The 24569-nt window shown below is 34.4% G+C and overlaps 3 protein-coding genes across 6 annotated transcripts in view; all 3 read left to right on the top strand.

Annotated features, from left to right (window-relative positions):
- Positions 1 to 329: 329 nt before the first annotated feature.
- On the top strand, positions 330 to 3611 carry LOC109191195 (iron-sulfur cluster assembly protein 1-like). The gene is made up of 3 exons (XM_019341782.1): positions 330 to 784; positions 2439 to 2493; positions 3247 to 3611. Exons 1-3 carry the CDS (start codon positions 484 to 486, stop codon positions 3404 to 3406), a joined length of 516 nt encoding a protein of 171 aa, XP_019197327.1. The 5' UTR covers positions 330 to 483; the 3' UTR covers positions 3407 to 3611.
- Positions 3612 to 12295: 8684 nt separating this feature from the next.
- Positions 12296 to 15306, top strand: LOC109191191 (mediator of RNA polymerase II transcription subunit 4). The gene is made up of 3 exons (XM_019341779.1): positions 12296 to 12502; positions 12533 to 12599; positions 13867 to 15306. Exon 3 carries the CDS (start codon positions 13879 to 13881, stop codon positions 15103 to 15105), a length of 1227 nt encoding a protein of 408 aa, XP_019197324.1. The 5' UTR covers positions 12296 to 12502; positions 12533 to 12599; positions 13867 to 13878; the 3' UTR covers positions 15106 to 15306.
- A 3449-nt stretch (positions 15307 to 18755) lies between these two features.
- The window catches only part of LOC109191135 (serine/threonine-protein kinase ATM), a 55224-nt gene continuing 49410 nt past the window's right edge, over positions 18756 to 24569 (top strand). For 3 of the 4 annotated variants that reach the window (XM_019341712.1, XM_019341713.1, XM_019341714.1), the window contains exons 1-9: positions 18756 to 18926; positions 19140 to 19248; positions 19352 to 19495; positions 20624 to 20785; positions 20887 to 21082; positions 21205 to 21361; positions 21438 to 21577; positions 21674 to 21761; positions 22026 to 22129. In XM_019341712.1, coding sequence (XP_019197257.1) covers positions 18849 to 18926; positions 19140 to 19248; positions 19352 to 19495; positions 20624 to 20785; positions 20887 to 21082; positions 21205 to 21361; positions 21438 to 21577; positions 21674 to 21761; positions 22026 to 22129 — 1178 coding nt within the window. In that variant the 5' untranslated portion in view covers positions 18756 to 18848. Of the gene's footprint in view, positions 18927 to 19139; positions 19249 to 19351; positions 19496 to 20623; positions 20786 to 20886; positions 21083 to 21204; positions 21362 to 21437; positions 21578 to 21673; positions 21762 to 22025; positions 22130 to 24569 lie in introns of those variants that run through there. The other variant, XM_019341715.1, reaches the window with a different exon arrangement.

A 24569-nucleotide genomic window follows, 5' to 3' on the forward strand; every position in this document is an offset into this window, starting at 1 on the left:
TTCGACCGGTTTTTTCGGTTTCTTCGGATTATGCTCAGCCCTACACAAGATAAGGAGTCCAAGATAAAACACAATACTACCGAAAGATGTATTCCTAATAGAGGTCGGGTTGAACACGGGATTTCGAGTCCATTTCATATTCGTTACTCTGTCTTCTTGAGTCGGTTTGCTCCCTTTATAATATATCCATCAGTTTGTAATAATACATAGACAAATTTATTTGATAAATCATCAAAAGATTTTTTTTTTTTTTTAAATACTTTACTCCTACTCCACATAAAATCTAAATTATTCCACTCCCAGAAAACAGGGTAAACACAAATGACAAATCTATATAATTGTCTGCTTCCTATTTCCTCAAACGCATTTACGCACTTCAACTAACCTAAAATTATCTCCCAGAAATCAAACAAACAATTTCAATCCTACAAAGAAATCGTTAACGCGAATTTCCCGAAATTATCAACGATTAATTCGGCAAGAATGTTGAAGCTTGCCGCCAACAGAGTTCTAGGGCTGGCGCCGCGAGTTGCGGCGGCGGAGAGGGCCACGGCGGGGCTGCCGCGGCTCTACCACGAGAGGGTGGTGGACCACTACAACAACCCCCGCAATGTCGGCTCCTTCGACAAGAACGACCCCACCGTCGGCACCGGATTGGTCGGCGCCCCGGCCTGCGGCGACGTGATGAAGCTTCAGATTAAGGTCGATGATGAGAGTGGGAAGATCGTTGACGCCTGCTTCAAGACCTTCGGCTGTGGTTCCGCTATCGCCTCCTCCTCTGTAGGTCCGTTTCCTTTGACCCTCTATCGAATTTTGATACCGATAAATATATTTTCCCTTTGTTAAATAATCTGTTTATTCTCTGATAGTTTAGAATAATACATGGATTGTTTCTTATGTCCGTGCATATATCGATAGTATGGTTTGTTTTTGGAGAACCCCATATATTTCCCTTCTTTAGAGTGAAGAAGGGATTTGAGGTGAATTATACAGTACTTCTCTTTCTTTCTTTTTTTTCTTTTTTTTTTCTTTTTAATTGAAAATATGGAAACTGTAGTGTTGTTTGCAATAGATTCCATTCTGTTGCTAAAGATTTATTTCTGTTCAGCTGCTAATTAGAGTTTTCATATTGGGTTTGTATATGGCAACAGTTTCAGTGCATTAAGAATATAGCTCTAGTTAGGTATCTGTTGTGCATTACAATAGATAATCTGCTTGGCTGAACAAAAGGCCTCTATTTTTCTAGTGATGGTTAAAATTACTAGAGAGAGCATTTATTAAATTATCATGGTCTCCTTTTGTGCTTGATCATATTTCTTTTTCCCCTAGATTATAACTTAATAACAAATTAGTGAATTATATGAATACTACAGAGTGCTTGGAGCCAATAACATCATATTGGGAGATTGATAAGTGGGAGATGTTAGCAAGAGAAATAATGCAATTTGAGAAAGATATAGACCATGTTTATAAATGGTGGCAAAGAATCCAAAGATTGTTGGCTTATCAGTGATTGTGAAAAGATGTGTCTCAATCAGTGATGATCAGAGGCATTAGACTTGCTGAGGGAAGGCATGGAAATGAAAAGCAAAAGGAATTTATATTTTTATAACTACTCTACTAGAGATATGAGAGGTTAATTTTGGAAGATTAATTTATCAGGAAAACACCCATCTCTTGTCCCAACTCCCAAAAGCACTTCTCCTAAATGCCTTAAATTGAGGATTTTACAAAATAAGATGATTTCATTGATTTGTCACTCATCTACTTCAAGAAGCCTCTTCCAAGTTCTAAAGAACATTATTTGGACCAACTTATGGGTCTTGGAGTAGAGAAGAGGCAAGAGGCTGTACACCAAATAAGCGCTAACTGAATACCTGTAGTAATACTAGTATGTGAAATTTCCGTTGGGTTTTCATGAATCTGCAAACCAAAGCTGGAGTCTAGGATTGAACCTACTTTAGAACCTTGATGCCAAGAGTTTCAACCATATTTCTTAGCGGGTGTATATGTAGAGAGAAAGATGAGAGAATGGAATTTCCTTATGAGAGAAAGGAGGGTACATTTGTATGAGAGTCACCTTCTTCAATGGTTCACTGTTGATTCTTTATCCATTGTCTATTATAAATTTTTAGACCCATTGTTATGTCCTGGGTCCAGTCGTTTATAGTGGGAGCGTTAGCGACCTCTCAACATGTGGCCTATGTTGTTCCCAACTTCTGATCTTATGGTAGCTGCGTTAATTTTACCTTTTTTTTTTCTTTTTTTTTTTCCATTTTACCAAGTCCTTTCTTTTTCTTTTTTTTTTTTTTTTAAATTTTTATTGAAGTTGCAATTCTACTCTGAATTATATGTAATTTTACCAAGTTTTTTAATTTTCCATTTTTATTTTGTTTTACAGCATTTGTTTTTTAACCTTGTTTTCTTTTTTCTTTCAGCTACAGAGTGGGTGAAGGGGAAACAGATGGAGGAGGTTCTAACCATCAAGAATACGTATGTGCCTAAATCTTAAATGACCTTCTAGTCTTGATATTTTATATTACTTGAGTCTTTTGCAATGAATTGCTTCGGTTATCTATACATGACTTTCCATCCATGCCTTTGGCCTACCTCAGTCATCTTAGTTGTATGGATTTCAAACATTTTTTTTTTTTTGGAAGGGAGGGGTTAAAATACACATAATTTTACAGAATATTACAGAATAGGTATTTGTTTTCATAGTCCAGTTTTTAAAAATTGTTTACAGATTACTTTGTATTTTAATATGCTTTTTATATTTATACCATTAACAATGCTTGTATGCTAATCCAATAGAGTAAAGATATGAAATCAAAAAAAAAAAATAAAAAATCCTATGAGCATCGAAACACAAAATCTAAGGGCTTTTCTTTTTCAATGTTACTTGAATTCTTTTGGAAGTGGAGAGGATACTTGTAGTTAAGGATCATCCTTTGTTTTAATTGAGAGTAAAACATGCGAATAGGCATTGATGACTGCAGTGAATGCCAAACTCTTGTATAGGAAATGCCTGATTCTCTTGTACTGAGTAATGGGTTAGTATACATGCAAAAAGCTTTCCTTTATAATCTCGTACAACTGCTGCCTTTACTAGTCCTGAAATTTCTATGTGCATGAATTAGTTCTACATTCCGGTTCCTTGCTATATAAATTCATTATTTATAATGTTTTGGTGTTTGAGCTTACCCGGGTTTTACAAGGGAAAGTGTATTGATGTTGGTGTTGCAGAGAAATTGCCAAGCATCTCTCCCTCCCTCCCGTTAAGCTCCACTGTAGCATGCTGGCAGAGGATGCAATAAAGGCAGCGGTGAAGGATTATGAGGCGAAGCGAGCAAAATCATCTCCAACAGAACAAGCAGTGGCGCTGGAGAAAGCTGCTGATGCTTAATTAAGTTTGCCTGAATAAAGGACATAGTATAAATACTTATGTGAACCATAGTTTCTGTTTTTTTATTTATGTTGGGTTGTGCATTGTAAAATGGATGTTTTGGTGTTTCAAAATGTGAATTTTGTGCCTCACAGGACCAGTGTTATTAATCTGTGATGAGATTATTAGTTTACGTTAAACAAGTAGCATGAAAACTTGTGATGCATGTCTCTCTAGTCTCCTAGTGCAATATTTTGTTGAGGATGTGCTTGGTTCGAACATGAGAATTGAAATCGGAATGAGAATTGAAATGATTTTCAATATTGATATTTAGTTATGTATGACTCTATATTAGAATAGAGGTTTAGTATTTTGCATGTTTAGTAGTAGGGTTGAATTGAAATGATTTTCAATATTGATATTTAGTTATGTATGACTCTATATTAGAATAGAGGTTTTAAAAATTTAAAAATAAAAAAATTAAGACAATGGATTTTAAAAGTGGTGATGAAATGAGGGAGGATAAGACTAAATTAAAGAACAAAATAGTGTGTATGATCTTCATTCTCATTTCTTTTTTTGTGTCTAATTTCATGAAATAAACACATCCTAAGTTTTCCCAAATGTCCTATGGTTTATGCTGTTACTTTATAAGGTGTTTGAATTATTTCTAACTTATGATTCATGATGGATGATTAATGAATGCAAAACATCTCCAGTGTCAAATGTATTATCTCAACTTTCCACCAAAGAAACCCAACATAGTTGTCATTCTTACTGGCCAAGTAATGGACTAGAAATAATATGAAGTTGTTAGGGATCGTGTCTAAAAGGGAGATATGAAGTCCCTTTTATAGGGTCTGGATCTCCAACATTTCGTTGACAAATGTGTTGTCTTCATTAGCCCTTCACCTTGGCCATACAGGTATCCCATCTTCATCCTCCACTACTTGTCACATCGCCCTTCATATGAATATGTATAGTTTGCTACCTCTTTGTACACAATAAGTGAAAGTAGGGGTGTAAACGAGCCGAGCCGAGCTCGAGCCTGGGTAGGCTCAAGCTCGAGCTCGTTAATGAAGGCTCGGCTCGAGTTCGAGCTCGAGCTCGGTCGAGCTTGAGAATTGATGCTCGAGCTCGAGCTCGGCTCGAGCAGCTCGATTGTTCGAGTTCGAACTCGAGCTCGATCTTGAACTCGAGTTCGAGCTCGATTTTGACATTGAATTTGACCTATTTAATACTTTTGATTTAAAATTCAAACTACTTTGTTTTGTCCATACATAAATAATAGAAATCTTTTAGGGATTTTAAGTTTAAAATTTTAATTTTTAATTGTTATTTTTATATATTATTATATTATATTCTATTATGTATTATATATATTATATATTATATATTATATGGCTCGCGAGCGGCTCGACGAGCCACGAGCCTAGAATATATAGGCTCAGCTCGAGCTCGATTACTAAACGAGCAGCTCGAGCTCGAGCTCGAGCTCGATTTTGACCGAGCTCGAGCCGAGCATTGACCGAGCCGCTCGCAAGCTGCTCGTGAGCTGCTCGGCTCATTTACACCCCTAAGTGAAAGTGGCTTGGATGGGTGTTGCTTGTTAGTCAAAGACAGAAATAGGAATAATTTTGGAATGAATGACAAAAATGTGAAGGTTTTAAAAAACAGACAATTTCGAGAAAACTCATTTGGGACATATGTTTTTTGTCAGAAACGCAAGTCTCAAATGAATTTTTTGAAATTTTCGAAAACATATTTTCTTATGATTGGTCAACGTGAAACGCAAGCGACACTTGTGTTTTCTCTCACAAATGGATGACCAGCTTTGACCACTTGTCTTCAAATCACCTCTCAAGAAGAATCCCAGATAGGCTTGCAAATGCAGCATTTGATAAGAGCTTCTTGAGTAACCCTGGTCTTTGTGCAACCACCTCTTCATTTGGCCTCAGTATTTGTAAGATGAATACCAAGAAATTATAGCTGCCTTTGGAAGCGTAGCAGCAGCCTTGTTTCTATTAGTGGTTCTCTATATTATGAGAAGAAACGCAAGTGGTACTTGCATTTTACATTGATCAATCATAATTTTAAAAAAAATTGTTTTTGAAAATTTAAGAAAAACTCATTTGGAACTTACGTTTTTGACAAAAAAATGCATGTCCTAAATAAACTTTTTTCGAAATTGTCAACTTTTTAAAGATCTTTCAATTTTTGTCATTCATTCCAAAAGTATTCATATTTATGTCTTTGACCCATTTAATGAGCCATCAATATGGTAATTAGGAATGGCAACGGGAATTCTTCGCCCTTTTTTAAAAAAAAAAAAAAATCTTTATACACTTCCTAATTTTTAATACACTATAAAATAATATTTTATTTAAATTATATAATTAATTTATAAATTTATATATTTAAATATGTAATTAGCCTAACATCCAATCATCTTAAAATACAATTTGTACAAAATACTTAAAATATTAAACAATAGTTAAAAGATTCAAAAGGAAAATGACACTTTTCCACCCTAAGTTATATATTTATAGCACTTTTTCTCCCTCAATTATTTATGTAAGCACATTAGCTCCCTCAATTATTTTAAAAGTGATGGTTTTTCCCCCTAATATATTAAATTGACATTTCTACCCTTAAAGTAAACATTTTATTTATTTTACTTCTCCAACAAATTATTGTGTATATGTAGCGATTACCACGGTTTGGTTCGAACTGAACCAGACACTATAGCAATCGAATTAAAAGTTTTCGGTTATGATTCAGATCTAGAACCCAATATTTGGATTTCAATTTATTAAATTTAAGAATTAAAAAAATTGAATCATGAACCGTGAACCGGAGGTTCCGGATCCGGTTCGCGATTTTGAACCGTCTTTATTTTAAAATTTTATTTTTTATTTTAAAATAGTCTAAATTCAACAATAAATGTGTTTTATTTTTTCAGTTTGGAACATGAACCGACCATTCCGGTTCGCGATTTTAATAAACTCTAAATATCGCGTTTTGATTATAAATTGTAATTGGAATATTTTGGTTTGGTTGCTATAGTATCTGTTTGGTTTGAACCAAATTATAGTAATAATTTGTTGGCGAAGAAAAATAAATGAAATATTTATTTTAAGTGTAAATATGTCCATTTAACATTTCAGGTGAAAAAAGAGCCACTTAAATAATTTAGGGAGAAAAAATGCTATAAGTATATAATTCAAAGGGAAAAAGTGCCATTTTCCCAAATTCAAATTATTCAAATCTTAAGTCCTAACACCAAATATCCATACATAATAACTTAAAAAAATAAAAAAGAACCAAAAGTCCAAATTAAATATTAGCCATATAAATATTAGTATATTATGCATAATTATATAAAATAATATATATCTCTATCTTTATTATTATTATTATTATTATTATTATTATTATTATTATATATATATATATATATATATATATATATATATATATATATATATATATATATATAAGCAAAATGGTTGACACAAAAATTTCCCCCAAAATTTAGGAATATTTTTGTAATATTACAAAGAGTTAATACCCAAAATGGTCCCTCGACTATGTCATAATTACCAATTTGGTCCTCAACTACCATTCTTACCCAATTAAGTCCTCAACTATGTAACTTTTACTCAATTAAGTCCTCAACTATACAATTCTTACCCAATTTAGTCCTCAACTATACAATTCTTACCCAATTTAGTCCTCTGTATTAATTTGACTGTTTGTTGACTGCCAAAAGTCGGGATAAAATTATAATTTTACAAGATTTCTCCTTCCTCTCCATTTAGCAGCGCCAAACCATGCAGCAATACACTCCGATCAGATTTCGATCGTCAAAAAATCGTTGGAAATCAAATTCATGGGCTATCCGATGCATAACCACTACTTCAATACTGACAGGTTTAGAACCCAACCGGAGCTTATTGCTACATGGTTTGGCGCTGCTAAATGAGGAGGAAGGAGAAACTTGTAAAATTACCACTTTATTTCCACTTTTGACAGTCAACAAACAGTCAAATTGACAAAGGACTAAATTGGGTAAAAATTGTATAGTTGAGGACTTAATTGGGTAAGAATGATAGTCGATGACCAAATTGGTAATTACGACATAGTCGAGGGACTATTTTGGGTATTAACTCTATTACAAATTACAAATTCAAATTCAAATTACAAATTAAAATTCATTCTGTCGGGCCGGGGTGTGGGGACCCTTAGGGTTGGGGTTCAGCCTTTTGAAAGAAAATTCATTCAATATACACACGACATATAGTAATTAAGTAATATTATATAGTAATTAAGTCCATAATTACAAATAAAATTCATATTCATATTCCTATTCCTATTTTGTATGCAGATCCCTGATTTTGAGATTTGCATGAAGTTTTTTGCTTCCCTATTCTATTAAGAGTATAACAACAACACTAACAACAACAACAACAACAACAACAACAACAACAACAACAACAATAATAATAATAATAATAATAATAATAATAATCCGTAATAATAATATTTCAAAACTCTTAATATACGATCCTAATTAAATTTTCTTATTAAATAAGTTTATAACGGTAATTACAAATATATAATTACAAAAAACTAGCAGGATTGGTACTAGATAATCAATTTTCTAATATAATTTTTCTATCATATTTTAATTAATTAACAATTTTCATAATATATCTTACCAAAAAGCCTTCCTCCCTTTTTATAATACCGATCTATATGTTAATTTGTTTATTATGGTAATCAATATAGATAATTATCATATACTAATTACTATCTAAATAACTCGTGATAATTACCAATCGTATTTAACATCTAAATTTATTATGGTAATTAACCATAATCCCTTCTTACGACGATTTTATATATATATTTAGTTCAAATAATATTAATTACCCATGCGCTTCTTTTTATTACTTTTGAATAAAATTTTAAAAATTATGACAATTAAGAAATTAATACGTTTTGTAGTATAAATTTTATCTAATTAGTTAAGCAAATTGTTAATACACATATTACGTTCATAATTAAAGGATACTTAAAAAATTATGATAATTATTTCAATTCACAGATTATTACGCTAATTCACAGAATATTACGTCTACACAATTATAGATTATTACACATACAAAATTATACTAATGGTTACTTTTGAATAAAATCTTAATAATTATAGTAATTATTAAGAAATTAATTCACACATTATATTTTTATTAAATTGTTTTTATACTTTTCATAATATATATTTATCTAATCAATTAAGGAAATTAATGGTACACATATTACAGACATAATTAAATGAAATTAAATATACACATTATAGACATAATTAACAAAAATTAAACATGCATATATTACGTCTATAATTTAACGAAATTAAACATACACATATTATTTTATTACGAATGATATATACTCCTTAATTACCATAATTATTCAGATTACATGGACTCCATAATTAGTATAATATTAATTAATTAAGAATAATATGTATTCTTTAATTATCATATAGTAATTATAATAAAACGACCTCATTGGAATTAATGATAAATTTTCCTACCCATATAGAAAATTAAACATGCACATATAATTGTGGGTAATTAAAGGAAAATAAACATACGCATATTACGTCCATAATTAAAAGGAAATTAAACGTACACATATTATGCTCATATTATCAACATGTATTTAACACTTTAATCTTACTATGGTAATTAAACATAGAGATTCCCTGAATCCCTTCATTTGATAATAGTATATTTTTGTTATCCTTTATATAATAAAGCTATATGGTTTGGGAAATAATTAATGTTACAATTAATGCCACAACATCCTTTATTATATATATAAAAAAAAAAAGCACAACATTTAAAAAATAAAATAGCTATATATTATATAATCATATAAAATATATACTTTTGAAAAATAAAATAGCTATATATTATATAATCATATAAAAAATGTGTTCAATTAGAGTTTAAATTTACACATACAAAATTTGAAATTTGCTTTCCAAATGTAATTATCTTAATTATTATTTGTATTGTGAAAATTATAATATATATGAAATACAATTAAGAATAAGTCAATGTAATTATGTAAATTATCTCTATAAGTTTATTTGAATATGCACATAATTATAGATTATATTAACCATACAAAATTATAATTTTAATGTTAATTGTAATTGTAATTTTGTATTCTATAAAAATAATAAATACTTGACCAATGGAAGCTCAAAAATATTATTATATTAAATAATTTAAAATATTTTAATTTTTCTATTTTTTATTTATATTTATAATAACATAATTTTTTCCGTGCATCGCGCGGGTGAATTACTAGTTTAAAATAATATCAATTAGCCCTGCTCTTCCTTTAATTTTTTGTTTAGACTTTTCCTAATACATTTTTTATATTAAATAATCAATTTCAACACTAATATACAAATCTTATAATTTCAAATAAATGTACACTTTCAAATATTATAATTGTTTATAATTTCATCATTAATTTTATTATAAAAATATTTATCCGTGCATCGCATGGGTAATTTATTAGTATATATATATATATATATATATATATATATATATATATATATATATATATATATATATATATATATATATATATTCGAGGTCGGATTTGGGGTCAGGATCGGCGAGGGGAAACAATCTCCGTCCCCGGCGAGGATGGTGAAACTTTTCCATCTCCGTCTCCGTTCCCTCTCCCGTCGGGGCGAACTACGGAGTCTGGATTTCTCTATCGGGGTCGGGTTGAATTGACATCCCTAATTATAATCATTAACATAATTAATATCAATATGGTAACTGCTCCTATTTCCGAATACCCCCTCCCCTCTTTCTGCCCCTGTAAATGGTATAAGGGAAAATAATTTTCCTTACTTCCTAAAGAGGAAAGGGTTAAAGGAAAATATATTTCATTATTTCTTAACCTTTGTCTATCTTGTTGTAATTGAATTTTTAGTACTTCTTTGTAAAACACACTTTGATAAATATTCACTTACATCCACCCTTGTAATTGAATTTGTCAAGCAACTATTCTATCTCAAAAGTTTATCAAGTGAACCAAATTCATGCATTGAATGATTATTCGGTTTTCATCCTGTTAATCCTTCATACCATAACAAAAATATCTAACAAATCATATCCCAAATTTAAAGGGAATGGTAAAGAAGTTTTAGATATAGAAAACGAAAGATAATTTCATAGGAGATGGAGGTTGGAAATGGATAAAGACGCATGGTAGAGCACTGCTGGGGTGGGGGATGGGGGAGGGGGGTCTTGGCCCTACTGAAATCATGTTTGTAAAAAGGTGTTAGGTGCCCGATCGTGTGGTGGACGGGCACCAACTCATTGCCTAGGCAGGTGCCTCGATTTCTTAATATTTTTTTTTAAATTACATTTGATTAAAAATAATAATAAAGCATTAAAATCCTAACCCTAGCCCAAAATTTAAAAGTTTAGTCCAAGTCCAAACTCTTAAAAGTCTATAAAACCCTAATTTCAAATTCCAAAATTTCATATTTTCATTGATGAAGCACTACCATCCCTCATCTTCAACTTCATCAACGGCAATGAGTAGATGACTTCCAAGCGGTGATAACAAGTTGCGACGGTTAGCTTTGACAAGTGAAGGAAATTTGATCATTCGACAATATGAGGGGCTATGCGAAGGCGATGGATGAGGAGGCAAGCTACGACTATGATAGGCAATTGAGCGATGGGCAACTGCAAAGGTGCGAACTCCAACTTAGGTAGTGGCAACACACATACAAAAAATGGTTGACCTGTTCGATCGGTGCCTAAATGAGCACCTACATCGGAATATGCATTGGGTTGGGGTGCCTAGCGCCTATATGTGACGTTTAGGCAGCCACCTAGGTCGATTTTTGTAACACTTACTGAAACTTTTATTTTTAATAACCAAGTTTACTAGCTTTGTCGGAGTATATCCGGGACTCCATGAACTTGGCATGAGGCCCGTTATGAGGTAAATCGATTCAATCTAGCTTCGAGACTCAACACCAAAGTATTTCTTTTAATTCTAAAACTAGTACTCCGTATTAAATACTAAGCATTGTTTATGGAGAGAATCATTTACGTTGAGGTTATGCATATTTTTAGAGAGCAAAACATAGCGACAGATGCGATAACAAATCTAAGTAAGGGCAAAAACCCCAATCTTGTGGTTATGGTGGTGACTCAGAGCAACTTAAGAGCATTTTGTACGATGGCGCTTGTGGTATTCCCTGAATAAGGATGGTGGCTAGGAATAACAACAGGGCGGGATGTATACCCCCGTCCCCGAAACCCCGATCTCGTCCCTTTCCCTGGCGGAGAATTGAAAATATTCTCCATCTCCGTCTCCGCGGGAAATTCGGCGGGGACGGTGATTTCCCGCCCCGATCAACTCTAGCTTAGTCAAAATCTTAAATTAGTGTAATTTTTAATTTTAAAACTAGAATTTTGTCTTAATTTAAAAATTATACACACACACACATATATATATATATATATATATATATTATTTTTTTAATTTATAATAGTTATTCGAGGATAGGACGGGACGGAGACCGGCGTTCCGTCTTCGATGAAAAATTACATACATTTCTCGTTTTTGTCTTCGTTCTTCAAAAATTTTCTCCATCTCTGTTTCCTTTGAAACGGGGATCGAAAATTTCCACCGCAAACAGGACAAATTGCTATCCCCCACATGGGATAATTCTTTTGTAGTAGTTTTTTATTTTCACCCGGTTAAACTCTCTTGTTAGTATAAGAAAAAAATAAAAAATTACATATATAAACCACCTCGTTTTGAGATGCTGTATATATAATTTTAAAAAATTTCTCCATTCAGGTTTCCGCCCCTCTACCGTTCTGCACTTCAACGCTCCGCCTTCAACACCTCCGCCCCATACCTTCACCTTCCGGCTTCTCCTCCACTCGTTCAGCAAGCTGCCAACGCCCACACTCGCCGGAATTCTCCCAGAGTCCCAGCAAACACCCTCCCGCAGCCGTGCTCCTTCACGCGACTCACGCCTTCACTCCTTCATCAGCAGCGACTACTGGCCGCTGTCAGCCCTCAGCAGTCAGCGAATCGTCTTCAGTGGCCGGAGACCGTCGTCCAATCGTCCGGAAACCGGCAGCAGGTCCGTGACCCTAATTCCTAAATCCCCTAATTCTAATAATATAAAACCCTAAATCCCCTAACTCTAATAATTTTCTGTCATTTCTATGATGCATTGTTGATTTGTTGCTGCAACATTCTAGAGAATTGTGATTTGCTGCGACAAAAATTTCTGTAGGATTGTTTTATGAGATTTGTAAAATTATTTTTGAGAGATTTATTCATAATTGATTAATTGTGATTTGTGAGCATTTCATTTTGAATGAAACAATCTAGAGTGATTTTAGAATATGATAGAACATAGAGGAGTTTTATCGCATAATTTGTCATGAATATTGTATTTTGTATTCGAATCATTTTATCTAACTAATGGCATTTCATATCTTGTCATAAATATTTTTACCATGTTTTGAATTGCTTTAATTTCATGCCCACTCAAATATAATCCTGGCTCGGCCACTGGATTTCTTTAATTGTCTTATTCTCTTTTGTTCTTTATCTTTCTTGCCTCCTGTCATTAAAAGCTTCAATTTTGGTGTTAGGGTTTCAAACCTCATTTATTTGAACAATATCAATTTATATAAGGCTATAAGCTTTGTATTTCTGGTTTGTTTCACAAAATGAAATGCTTGAACTTTGAGGTTTCAGTTCTGTTTACATGCAAGCTTGCTATGGACTATGTTGTTGTTGTTCATGAGCAATACTTTATATTTGGCATGTTTATCTTATTCTTGAAGTTCTACTAAATATCTGTATTTTATTTACTGTACACAGTCATAAAAAAAAATACAAATTGAAATCTGGTGGTTAATCAATGGGATACTGTGTTGGTGCATGCATATAAACCCTCAGGCAAATTCATGAATGGTTTTTTATTTTTTATTTTTTATTTTATTTTTATTTTTATTTTTATTTTATTTTTTAAATTATGCTTAGATGGGTGGATGAGAGTATCGATTCTGGAGTTCTTTATGTGGATATCATTTGCAAACCACATTGAAGTCACAGTAATTGTTATCATTTTGGTTGCAGATAAGTAGTACAGAAAGTTGACAAGAAGGTTTTCTAAGATGTTTGTTGATTGAGATAGTCATTGCTAGTCTCTTGAGTCTTATGTTTAATCTATGGTTTTTATAGTCTCTAACTAGAAACTACATCCAATCCTAAAGCCTATATTCATCATACTTTTGAGGCTTAAGTTCATGATTTCTTTAAAGTTCCATTGCTGTAAATCTGATTTCTTTCTGGCTTCACATCTGTTCTCATTGTGTATTTCTTTGGATTTTCAGGCAGAGTCCAAGATGCCACAGAATGTTCCCCACCAAATTTTGCAATCACCAGCCAGGCTTGGCCTTCCAACTCCTAATTCACCCTCTGTTCAAAACCCCCCCTCTCCCAAGGTATCTTCTCAAGTCTCTCAATCTTACCCTCGTCAACAGGCAAATCTCCCGAATACAACCTCCACTTCTTTAACTCTGCTTTCACTCCTCCCACCACTTTCTAGAGCTCAGTCTCTCCTCATTCAAATGGCTTCCCTTGCTTCTCGACTCTTTGAAGTCTCACCCAACCGGAACCAATGGGTCAGTGCCTTTCGAGGTGCTATGCCTTCATTTTTACCTTCTCAACTCCAGGCCAGTCAACCAACTCCTCCTGACTCTTGTCCTTCATCCACAAAAGAAATCCTTTCTCTCTTCAATTCTCTTCAATCACAGCTATTTGAAGCTGTTGCAGAACTTCAAGAAATTCTTGACCTTCAAGATGCAAAGCAAAGACTCTCTCGAGAAATCCGTTCAAAAGATTCTGCAATCCTTGCTTTTGCCCACAAACTTAAAGATGCAGAGCGTGTTCTCGACATGCTTGTAGATGACTATTCTGATTATCGCCGCCCAAAACGGGCCAAATCGGAAGATAATCCTGAGGACTCTTCATTGACAACTGTTGCTACTCAGCTAAAACTGTCAGACATATTGTCATATGCTCATAGAATTAGCTACAGTACTTTCGCACCTCCAGAATTTGGTGCTGGAACAGCTCCACTTCGGGGAGCGCTCCCACCTGCTCCACAGGAGGAGCAAATGCGTGCTTCTCAGTTATATAATTTTGCTGATCATGATGTTGGTTTACCCAAAACAGATGAAGGTAAGGAGAAAATTATTGAGCCACTCATTGAAGCCCCAGTTGCCCAGCCAATGGAAGTCAATCATCTTCCCAATCTCTCATCAATTCAGGGCCTTTTCCCTTCAAATATTGTTGTACCATCAGGTTGGAAACCTGGAATGCCTGTTGAATTACCCACTGATCTACCGCTTCCTCCACCTGGGTGGAAGCCTGGAGATCCAATTCCCCTTCCTCCCTTGGACTCACTTTCTCTCCCTCCAAAGGTGGAGGAGCCACCACTACGACCACTACCTCCCCCCGGCCTGCCAAAGATGCCAGAAACAATACAGGTTCGGCATGTGCAGCTTGACATTGACGATGACAGTAGTGACTACAGCAGTGAAGGAGCCAGCTCTGACAGTGAAGATTGATTTGTATTGAGAAAAAAAAAAAAACAATTAGCTTGTGTCTCCTAGATCTGGACAAGGTCCACTATACTAGTTTTAGTGGTATGTTTTGTTGTAGTATTTGATAGCTACTAATCTTCAGTCCTTGAAGAGAACATGAGCTGAGTAGCTGACCTTGATTGTCTCTATCTTTTGATTTTATTTGAATGGCCTTTATTGTGGTTATATGCTTCTCCCTAGAGAATGAGGAATGCTGATTGTTTCTCTACTATATTTTTCTGCTGTGGCCTCTGTGCTTTAGGCTTTTGAGGTTTGTTGATCTGCAGGAAATTATCTAATTGTTTGGGCTTTAGTATCATCAGAGTATCATAATTGTTTGTTGGCAATTGAAGGACAGGATCTGGAACTTCAGTTAAACACTGAGAACTAGATGAGGGATCCAAATGCAATCTTGTGAATTTAATTTCTTGAGTTCCTTGACATTAATCTATTATTAGGATCTAATATGTGATTTGTGACTTAGAATTTACTTGATAATTGTAAAATTTAACTGTTTAGGTAGAAAAAGTTTTATGTTTGATAATAATATGAATTAGAATAAAAATAAATAAATAAAAGAATATGGGTCAAATAGGTTATCGAACTACATATGAAACTAAATTTGTGACATCGACGAACTACATATGAAACTATATTTGTGCCATCAAACTACAAAAAATTGTAATTGGATATTTGGATTCTTATACAATATAAAATCATGCATTTGGACCTAAAACGACCTATTTCAACAGTAATTAATATTGTAATTGGATATTTGAATTCTTAAACAATATAAAATCATGCATTTTGACTTAAAATACCTATTTCAACCGTAATTTTAAATAAATTAACTTTTAAAAAAACTATTAAACAATTTGTAATATATATAATTCTAAGGTGTGGATCAGTACCATACTCTTATATTTGATACTATTTCAAAATAAATGGTGAAGGACTTAAGTTTGTACCAAGTACAAAACCAGCATTGTTCTCACACTTTTTGATTGACTCTGTTCAAGAAACACAGTGTCAATATTGCATTAATGAATTATACCTTGTGCTCTCTTTCTTATACTTGGAATTAAAATTGTATTAATGTAATTGGTTGTTTTAGTGACTTACATACTACTCCCGTACTCCGTATGTTTATTTTCTTATACTTTTACAAATACTTTCTAATTTACCATTGTCTTCTTAATCTTGCCTACACCATTTTCAATCCTACAGATTTGTTTAGAAAATTTGTCTATGGGTTGTGTTCAATTTAGATAAGAGTAGGAATGCATGTGTATCAAGTTTGGATTAACTAATATGAAAGTGTTGGCCAAATTAGTTTTTTTTATATGAGAGGAGGTTCGTACACTCAATGCATAGTTACTCACGTCAACAAAGCTAATTAGCTTTTGAATCTTTGTTGTATCTAAAGCCAACACTATATAACAATTGTCGTATATAGTAGTTGTCTATTATATATAGCAACAGTGAACAAACTATTGTTTTTGTTTTAAATCGGGTTTAAATCGGAACAAGAATCTTTCAAAAGGTTCTAATTTTAGGGTGTGTTTGGTTGATGGGTTTTGACCATAATAATGTGTATGAAAGTGATTGTTATTGTTTGGTTGATAGGTTTTTAGAACAATACTATGAATTTCAAATACCTCATCAATTAAAAAACTTATACCCAAATAAAATAAGGGTTTCATTCCCTTATTCATTCTCAAACACTACTATTAGTAACTATTCTCATTCCACTCTACTACCAAAATATGTTAAATACTTAGGAAAATGATCAAATAAGCCCTCAAAGTCTCAAATTTTACCCAAAAGTACAATTAAGTCCTCCAACATTAAGGGTGTGTTTGGTTCGCACATAGGAATCGAAATCGGAATGGGTATCAAATACTTGGTAATGGTAATGGGTTTTGGTGAAAGTATTTAACATGTTTGGTAGTAGGGTGGAATGAGAATGATTACTAATAGTAGTGCTTGAAAATGAATAAGGGAATGAAACCCTTATTGTATTTGGGTATGAGTTTTTCAATTGATGGGGTATTCGAAACCCATAGTAGTGTTCTAAAAACCTATCAACCAAACAACAACAATCACTTTCATACTCATTCCTATGGGCAAAACTCACCAACCAAACACACCCTAAAAGAGTTCAATTTTTTTTGAAAGCCTAAAAGAGTTCAATTAAACACTCAAACTTGTCAATTTGATGCATTTAAACCCAAATGACCTGTTGTTCACCTGAAACAACCGGTCATTAAGTTTCCGTCCAATATTCCGACGACCGTCGAACATCATATTACTTGCGTCCGGTTGTCTTCTAGCATCTGTTGGTCCCCGATCGTCTACACAGTATACGAGTAGAACCTGCTTCTGCTGCCTCGTCGCCAAAGAGGAGACGACGGCCAATCTGGTCGTCTTCTCCAGTGAAGAAGACAACGTAACCGGACTGGTGGGGCTTTTAGGTGGCATCAATGGCGGATAGTGGAGGCTGCAATCTTCATTGTTCAGCACCCTGCTGGAGTCACTGTCGGATGAACCGTCTTTGAACTCCATCAAATCTTTGGTCGTCCATGAAAATTGTAATAAACCACAGTTTGTTGGAGCTGATGGATCTTGGTTTTCGTTGGCAAAGTGATTGCATTCTTTATTTTCGTTGGAGCATAACTATCGATGAAGGTGATTGTCGTTTTTTGGCGAAGGTGGCCGTATCTGGGCGGTGAATAACTGGTAACATATTGGTTACCGGTAAACATGGTTTATTTGATTTATTTTGACAAGTTTGAGTGTTTAATTGAACTTTTCTAATGTTAGAGGATTTAATTGCATTTTTGACTAAAGTTTGATGACTTATTTGATCATTTTTCCTAAATACTTTCTCCAATACTCATTACCATTACAAAGTATTTGATACCCATTCCGATTCCAATTCCTATGTTGTAAATCAATTATATTTGAAATAAGAATCAAACCACGGTCATATCTAGCTAGAACTAAATCGTTATCATGTCTAGTTAGTGGTGCACACTTGTCAACACTACTATATATGTGAGAAATGTAGTCACGTTGTACAATTGTACATTTAGCATTCACAACTCTGCCCATCATCTTAAAAGTATACTTGCAGTAGGCGCTAGGCGCTAGTCGGGCGCCGGGGCAGTACCTATCGTCTAGGCGGAATCTCGGCAGGCGTAAAAAAATAGTGAGAGACTTGCAGTTTGACAATTTTAATGAGATTGTTTTCAACATTCAATCAAATAACACATCCAAATAAATAAAATAATGATAATTTATAAGTCATAACAACGAAACAATATTAAAAAATAAAAATACTCAAATATGAAATACTAAAATACTAAAATCATCTAAAGATTCAAAGTATCAAACTAGTCTACGAGCGACTGGACCAGACGTCATCAGACGAAATCAGAAAAAATTAGTGACTCAATCAAGTTGGCTACCTAGGCCGATTTTGACTAATTTCACTGCTTAGACACCCGACTATTTTTAAACATCTAATAGTAAAAATGAAACGACCAAGGGACCTATAATGCCCAAACCAATTTTTACAAAAGTGCTTAAAAGTTAAAACCCTCTCCCTCGTCTCCCTTAAAACCCTGTAGTCTGTAGAGACTACAGTGTAGTCTGTACTCCCAAAACTCACATATCCTATTGAAGAATTTCTTGAAAGGGTTTTTCGCTCTGGAGGATCATCCAAAATGGCGTCTAAGGTCACTTCGAGAGACATTCAGGAGATTGTCTCCAAGCTGTCCTCCGATAAAGCCAAACTCCGAGAAGTAACCGCCTTTTGACTCTACTGTTTCTCTGAGCGCTTAACTAAAGACAAAAAAACATAGGCGGCTTAAAATGAGTAAAAAAGAAAGAGAAAATCATTTCTAATGATTGATAATTGAAATTTTGGTTAAGAGATTTCCTTTCAATTTCTTAGTTATTATTATTATTATTATTATTATTATTATTATTATTTTTTTTTTTTTTTTTCAATATAGGAAGGGATTAAATTGCTGAATACATGGCTGGAAGGTGAGAGGTCAATCGGATTTTGTAAATACATTGCAGAGAAGACTGCTATGCTTAAACCCAAAGAACTTCCTCACTGTGAGTTGACGGGTTATAAATCTGGTTTTGAAAATGTTATAATGCATGGAAGTTTGAATTTAGTTTGAAATGTGAGGACTGAGGAGTGTTCATTTTGATGCAGCTGAAACATGGCCTTTTCTTATTGAATTGCTAATGAAATGTGTATTGCTGGAGATATCCAGTAGCAAGAAACGGCCACCGAAGTTGACTTTTGCAAAAACACTTCGTATCGTCGTGCAAAGGGCAGAGGACCCTCGATTTTCAGGTTGGCTTTTTGGATGGTTATCTTCGAAACAAGATGATTATGTTCTTAGGCTTTATGCAGAGTAGTTCGCATGGTTCACAATGTAATCTTTCCCTACACAGGTTTTTCAACTTTAGTTGTTACCTCTGAAATGACTGCTTTATTGAGTTAGAGATTTTTATACAAATTGCATGATCATCATTGGAATAAGAAAATGTGGCCAATCCAATAGAAATAGCTGGATCCTCATTGACATAGTGAAATTTACATTGAAATGCTCTTGTAATTGAAAATTTCTGAGGTATGCTAGTGAAATGTGGGTTAATTTTTTTACCTGAGTAATGAATATTATTTTGACTTATCAGCCACTGAGAGCCCCTATGTAGCCATGTCTAAATAAGGGTGCATACATGTAAAAGTATTGCTAATTAACTTCATGACAATGTGTATAATTATTCTAGTATCCTTGGTGAACCCATTCTTGTGCAAGACTGCATACACATCTCGTTTATTTCAAGTTGACACTTCTCTGTACAAGGGAAAGCTGAGTGGGTTGGTAATTATTCTATATATCTATAACTAAATATATCTAGGTTAGAAATGCATTCAACTCGACTGGCATCAAATATTTCACTATCTCCACCTTAGGTTCATAATGTATATCATGTTATTACATTTTTGGTGCTTTTTTTCCAAGTGTTTTGCCAGTAACTTTGAACTACTGCAGTTTTCCTTTCAGATGTATATTTGTTGACTTCTCAAACTTTCTTTTGACCTGTCAATAAACATCTACATTTGTAAGCATATACGTTTCAACATTGCGATGCCATATTTGTGGGCAAATAAGACTTTTGAGCATTTGAAGCTTTTGTCTTAATATCTGTTGTTATGGTGGAAACTTAGAAACAGAACTCCACATCCTTATTTGGCAACTTTTGCCCAAATGGATTATCATTGTGCATTTCATTACTTTATACAGAAAATCCTATTTAAATGGTGTTGAAACCCAATCTTATTCATGTAACTTAGAGATATTGAAAATCTATTGGAGTTGCATAAAATCAAAACGAGACCTGGGGTTAGAATTTTGGATCAAAGGCATTGACAAATAAATTGCTAATCTTTATCATGTGATTATAATTCTGGCAGGCAAGGCTCTGCTTCTTCTCCCTGTTGTAAAGTTGCTCTTCAAACATGTCTGTGATGTCCTAATGGATGTTCCTAGTTTCCAATCCGAGTATAGCACTATTCTGCGGGATCTTTTAGCAGTAAGACATTACGGACTTCACATGAGGAAACGGGCTTACTGTAGTGAGTATCCTTTAGTTCAAGAATCTGTTGGATAGAGTTTTTTGGAAAAAAATTCAGGTTGGTTCTTCCATATTGATTTTTATTTTATTTTGATTGACAAGGTCTTGTGCTATTCTACATGGAAAAAGTGCAAACAAGCCTGAGTGCAAAACTTGATGGTCAATTGAATCCCAAAGATGAGATTTTTCGCTGCATTCTGACCCTTCATTCTCTTCTTGAAAATCCCCCTGGAGATTTTCCTGATGATCTTCGGGAGCACATAATAGTGGGTTTTACTGTGTTTTTTACTCATATAAGGTAGAACATGTTCAGGTGCTTGTCATTTTATTTTCTTATGCAGATGAATGTTTTTATTTCTCCTGAATTGGTGGTTTTACATTGGAGTTATTGTCTGTACTCTATATGCTGATGCTTTTCAGGGACGAGGGAAAGGTTTCACGCAAGCTAATAGAGTGCATTAACTCATATTTATTAATAGATGGGCCAAATTTGGGCTGTAAATACCTAGAAATCCATAAAGCTGTGCAGCAGTTTGTGTTCCGCTGTTGGACAACAACCCATGATCGAAGTTTAAAGGTTTTCAATTGAATATCATATAGTAATGCATTATTCTGTTTCCTTAATGTGATTTTTACTGTTCCCTTCTTTGTAGGATTCAATTGTTTTCTATGCGAGGCTACAATTAAATTTGACTAGAGGTGCTACTGATGGGGGTGCTTTGCTAGAACAAGTTCTGGATGTTATGGGCAAGGAATTAGACCAAATGAATAGTTTGTGCAACAATTTCCCTTGGTTAGTGTTGTTTTACTTGTTTGTTTATTATATTGGTTTTATGCTCTGAGTGCTGTCTATAGTTCTATAACACTTGCTTATTTGCTGTGTGCCTAGGAAAGACACTATCAGGGATGAAAAATACCAATCCTTGACAAGCTCACAGTGCAGTATCATGGAACTTGCTGCCCTTGTCTTTTGTCGGGTAATAATTGCCATCTTTTCACTTATTTTTACTCATTGCTTTTCTTGTTCTATAATATTAACGTTAAATTTCTCAATAATTTATTTATTATTATATGGAGGGCATCATGGATTTTTTGAATGTGGAGTGTTGCTTTTCAATGTTTTCGTGTCATAATAATTGCTAAGATGTGATTTTCATAATTTTTTTATTTTTTATATTTTGCTTTTTTCAGTAAGTTGAGGTGCCTATATAATACTGGATTTTTTTTGGTATCTTGCTCAGGCTTGTGTAAATACATCAAAGGCACAATTAGCTGAAAAACGAGCCAGAAGAGAACATGCTGTTGTTCAGATAAAAGATGGGCTTATGAGTGGGAAGTGGTCTTGGTATGTTTATAGTATTTGAGCCTATAGTCCTAAATATATATTATTTAAAATTATTAAAATAAGTTAAAAATAATAATTTTTTAATGGGTGACCACCACGTCAGCAATGTTGAAACACAAAAGTTGTGTCTGTAGAAATATAGCTGTTGAAGTTATGTAGGGTTGTGTCTGTAGGATTGTGTCTCTTAGTCTGTATATATTTATCTGTTGTCTCCCCATTGAGACAAGCAAGTAATACAATAACATCTTCTACATCTTTCTCAACATGGTATCAAGAGCCAAAGTCAAAATTTGAATTTTTTTTTTTTTTTTTTCCAGTGAACAATACATGTTACTGTTCATTCGAAACTAGGTTTTCAAATTACTTGCTATTGGTGAGATATTTTATCAAATTAGTACTACAACCACTTTACCCATCCTCCGGCGACCTTTACCCATCAATTCCGGTCGCCGGAATCTTCTCCACGCGCCACCATGTCGCCGGCACTCCGACACTACGCGCCGGCGCGTGAGGCCGTCTCCGGCGGCCTTTTCCGGCGAAATTCTCCAGATCGTATCGTCGACTCTCCTCCTTTCCTTCCGTGCAATCAGATTTATTTTTGGTCACGATGTCTTCCGACGCAAATTCTGATAATTCGGGTACTATTTCTCCTGCCAATAATTTACCTACTTCTTCGAGCTCTGTTTATGTGCCTAATCTGTCTGGAAACCCGGTAATCACTTCTGAAAGATTATGTGGTTCTCAAAATTACCACTCTTGGTCGGATGCCGTAGAATTATGGTTTATGGGCCAAGGTGTTGTTGACCACTTGCAAAAAGAAGTGGATTTGATACCGGAAAAAGAAAAGACAGTTTGGCAAAGGTTAGATGCTCAAATTTGTAGTCTCCTTTGGCAGTCTCTTTCTCCACAATTGTTGCCTTTATTCCGGCCCTTTAAGACATGTGTCGGGGTGTGGACTCAAGCTCAATCTCTGTACACTAATGATGTCTCTCAATTCTATAATGTTGTTGACAATTTGGTTAACTTGAAGAAAGATGGTATTGATATGGAAACTTTTCTTGGCAAAGCCCAAAGTTTGATTGCTGAGTTTGGTACACTCATGCCTATTGGTGGTACACCCGCAGAGCAACTTACCCAACGAGAGAAATTCTTTGTCATACTTCTCTTAACAAAATTAGGTCCAGAATTTGAAAGCATCCGGAATCAAGTTCTTGGAAGCAACACTGTCCCGGGGACCACCGAGTTGTTCAAACGGCTCTTGCAGGTCACCTCCATTCCGGGTACTCACACATCCACTACCGAACAATCTGCTCTAGTCACACAAGGAGGTCGTGGACGAACTAACAATCGTGGTGGACAGAAAAACACTAGAGTGTGTGATTATTGTAATAGAACTGGGCACACACGAGATCAGTGTTGGAAACTTCATGGGAGACCGGTACGTACCCAAGCAAGTGTTGCTCAATCTCAACCTGGGGAACCAAATTCTCGAACCATTTCCGCTGCTGAGTATGAAGAGTTTGTTCGATTTAAAGCCACTCCCAAAGCTTCTGGTTTAACTCCTGCAGCCTACACTGATGGAACTCATACTGCCGTTGTATCACAATCTAGCCTGAGCGGACCATGGGTTATCGATTCAGGTGCCTCTGAGCATATTTCTGGTAACTCATCTTTATTTTCTCATTTCACTAAGTCTAAGTCCCTTCCATCTATTGTTTTCGGTAATGGGTCCAAGAGTACGGCTACTGTTATTGGTAAGGCTTCCCCCTTTCCTACTTTGCCTCTCTCTTCAATTCTCTATATACCTAACTGTCCTTTCAATTTAATTTCTGTTCATCAACTTACAAAATCTTTGGACTGTACTATCACTTTTTCTTCTGATTCTGTCATTATGCAGGACCGTCGTTCGGGGAAGATGATTGGCTCGGGGTATGAATCAGAAGGACTTTATCGATTATCTACCCCAAAACCTTTTATAGTTTGCATTGCTACCATTCCTCCTTCCCTTGCCCATGACCGACTTGGACATCCTAGCCTTAAAAAATTACGGCGACTTGTCCCTAGTTTGTCTCACTTATCTACCCTAGAGTGTGAAGCCTATCAGCTTGGCAAACATTCTAGAACATCGTTTCCTAATCGTGTTAATAAAAGAGCTGCTTTCCCTTTTTCCTTAGTTCATACTGATGTTTGGGGACCTTTTCGTTATAATTCAATTCTTGGTTTTAAATATTTTGTTACCTTCACTGATGATTTTTCTCGTTGTACATGGGTCTTTTTAATGCAAAACTGTTCTGAAGTACTTAATGTTCTTCAAAAATTTGTTAATGAGATAAAAAATCAGTTTGGGGTGTCTATTAAAACTTTACGAAGTGATAATGCTGGAGAATACTTTACAACTCCTTTATTTAACTTTCTTGATTCAGCAGGCATCCTCCAAGAG

The sequence above is a fragment of the Ipomoea nil genome, unplaced genomic scaffold (genome assembly GCF_001879475.1).
Source record: "Ipomoea nil cultivar Tokyo-kokei standard unplaced genomic scaffold, Asagao_1.1 scaffold1617, whole genome shotgun sequence".
NCBI classification, from domain to species: Eukaryota; Viridiplantae; Streptophyta; class Magnoliopsida; order Solanales; family Convolvulaceae; genus Ipomoea; species Ipomoea nil.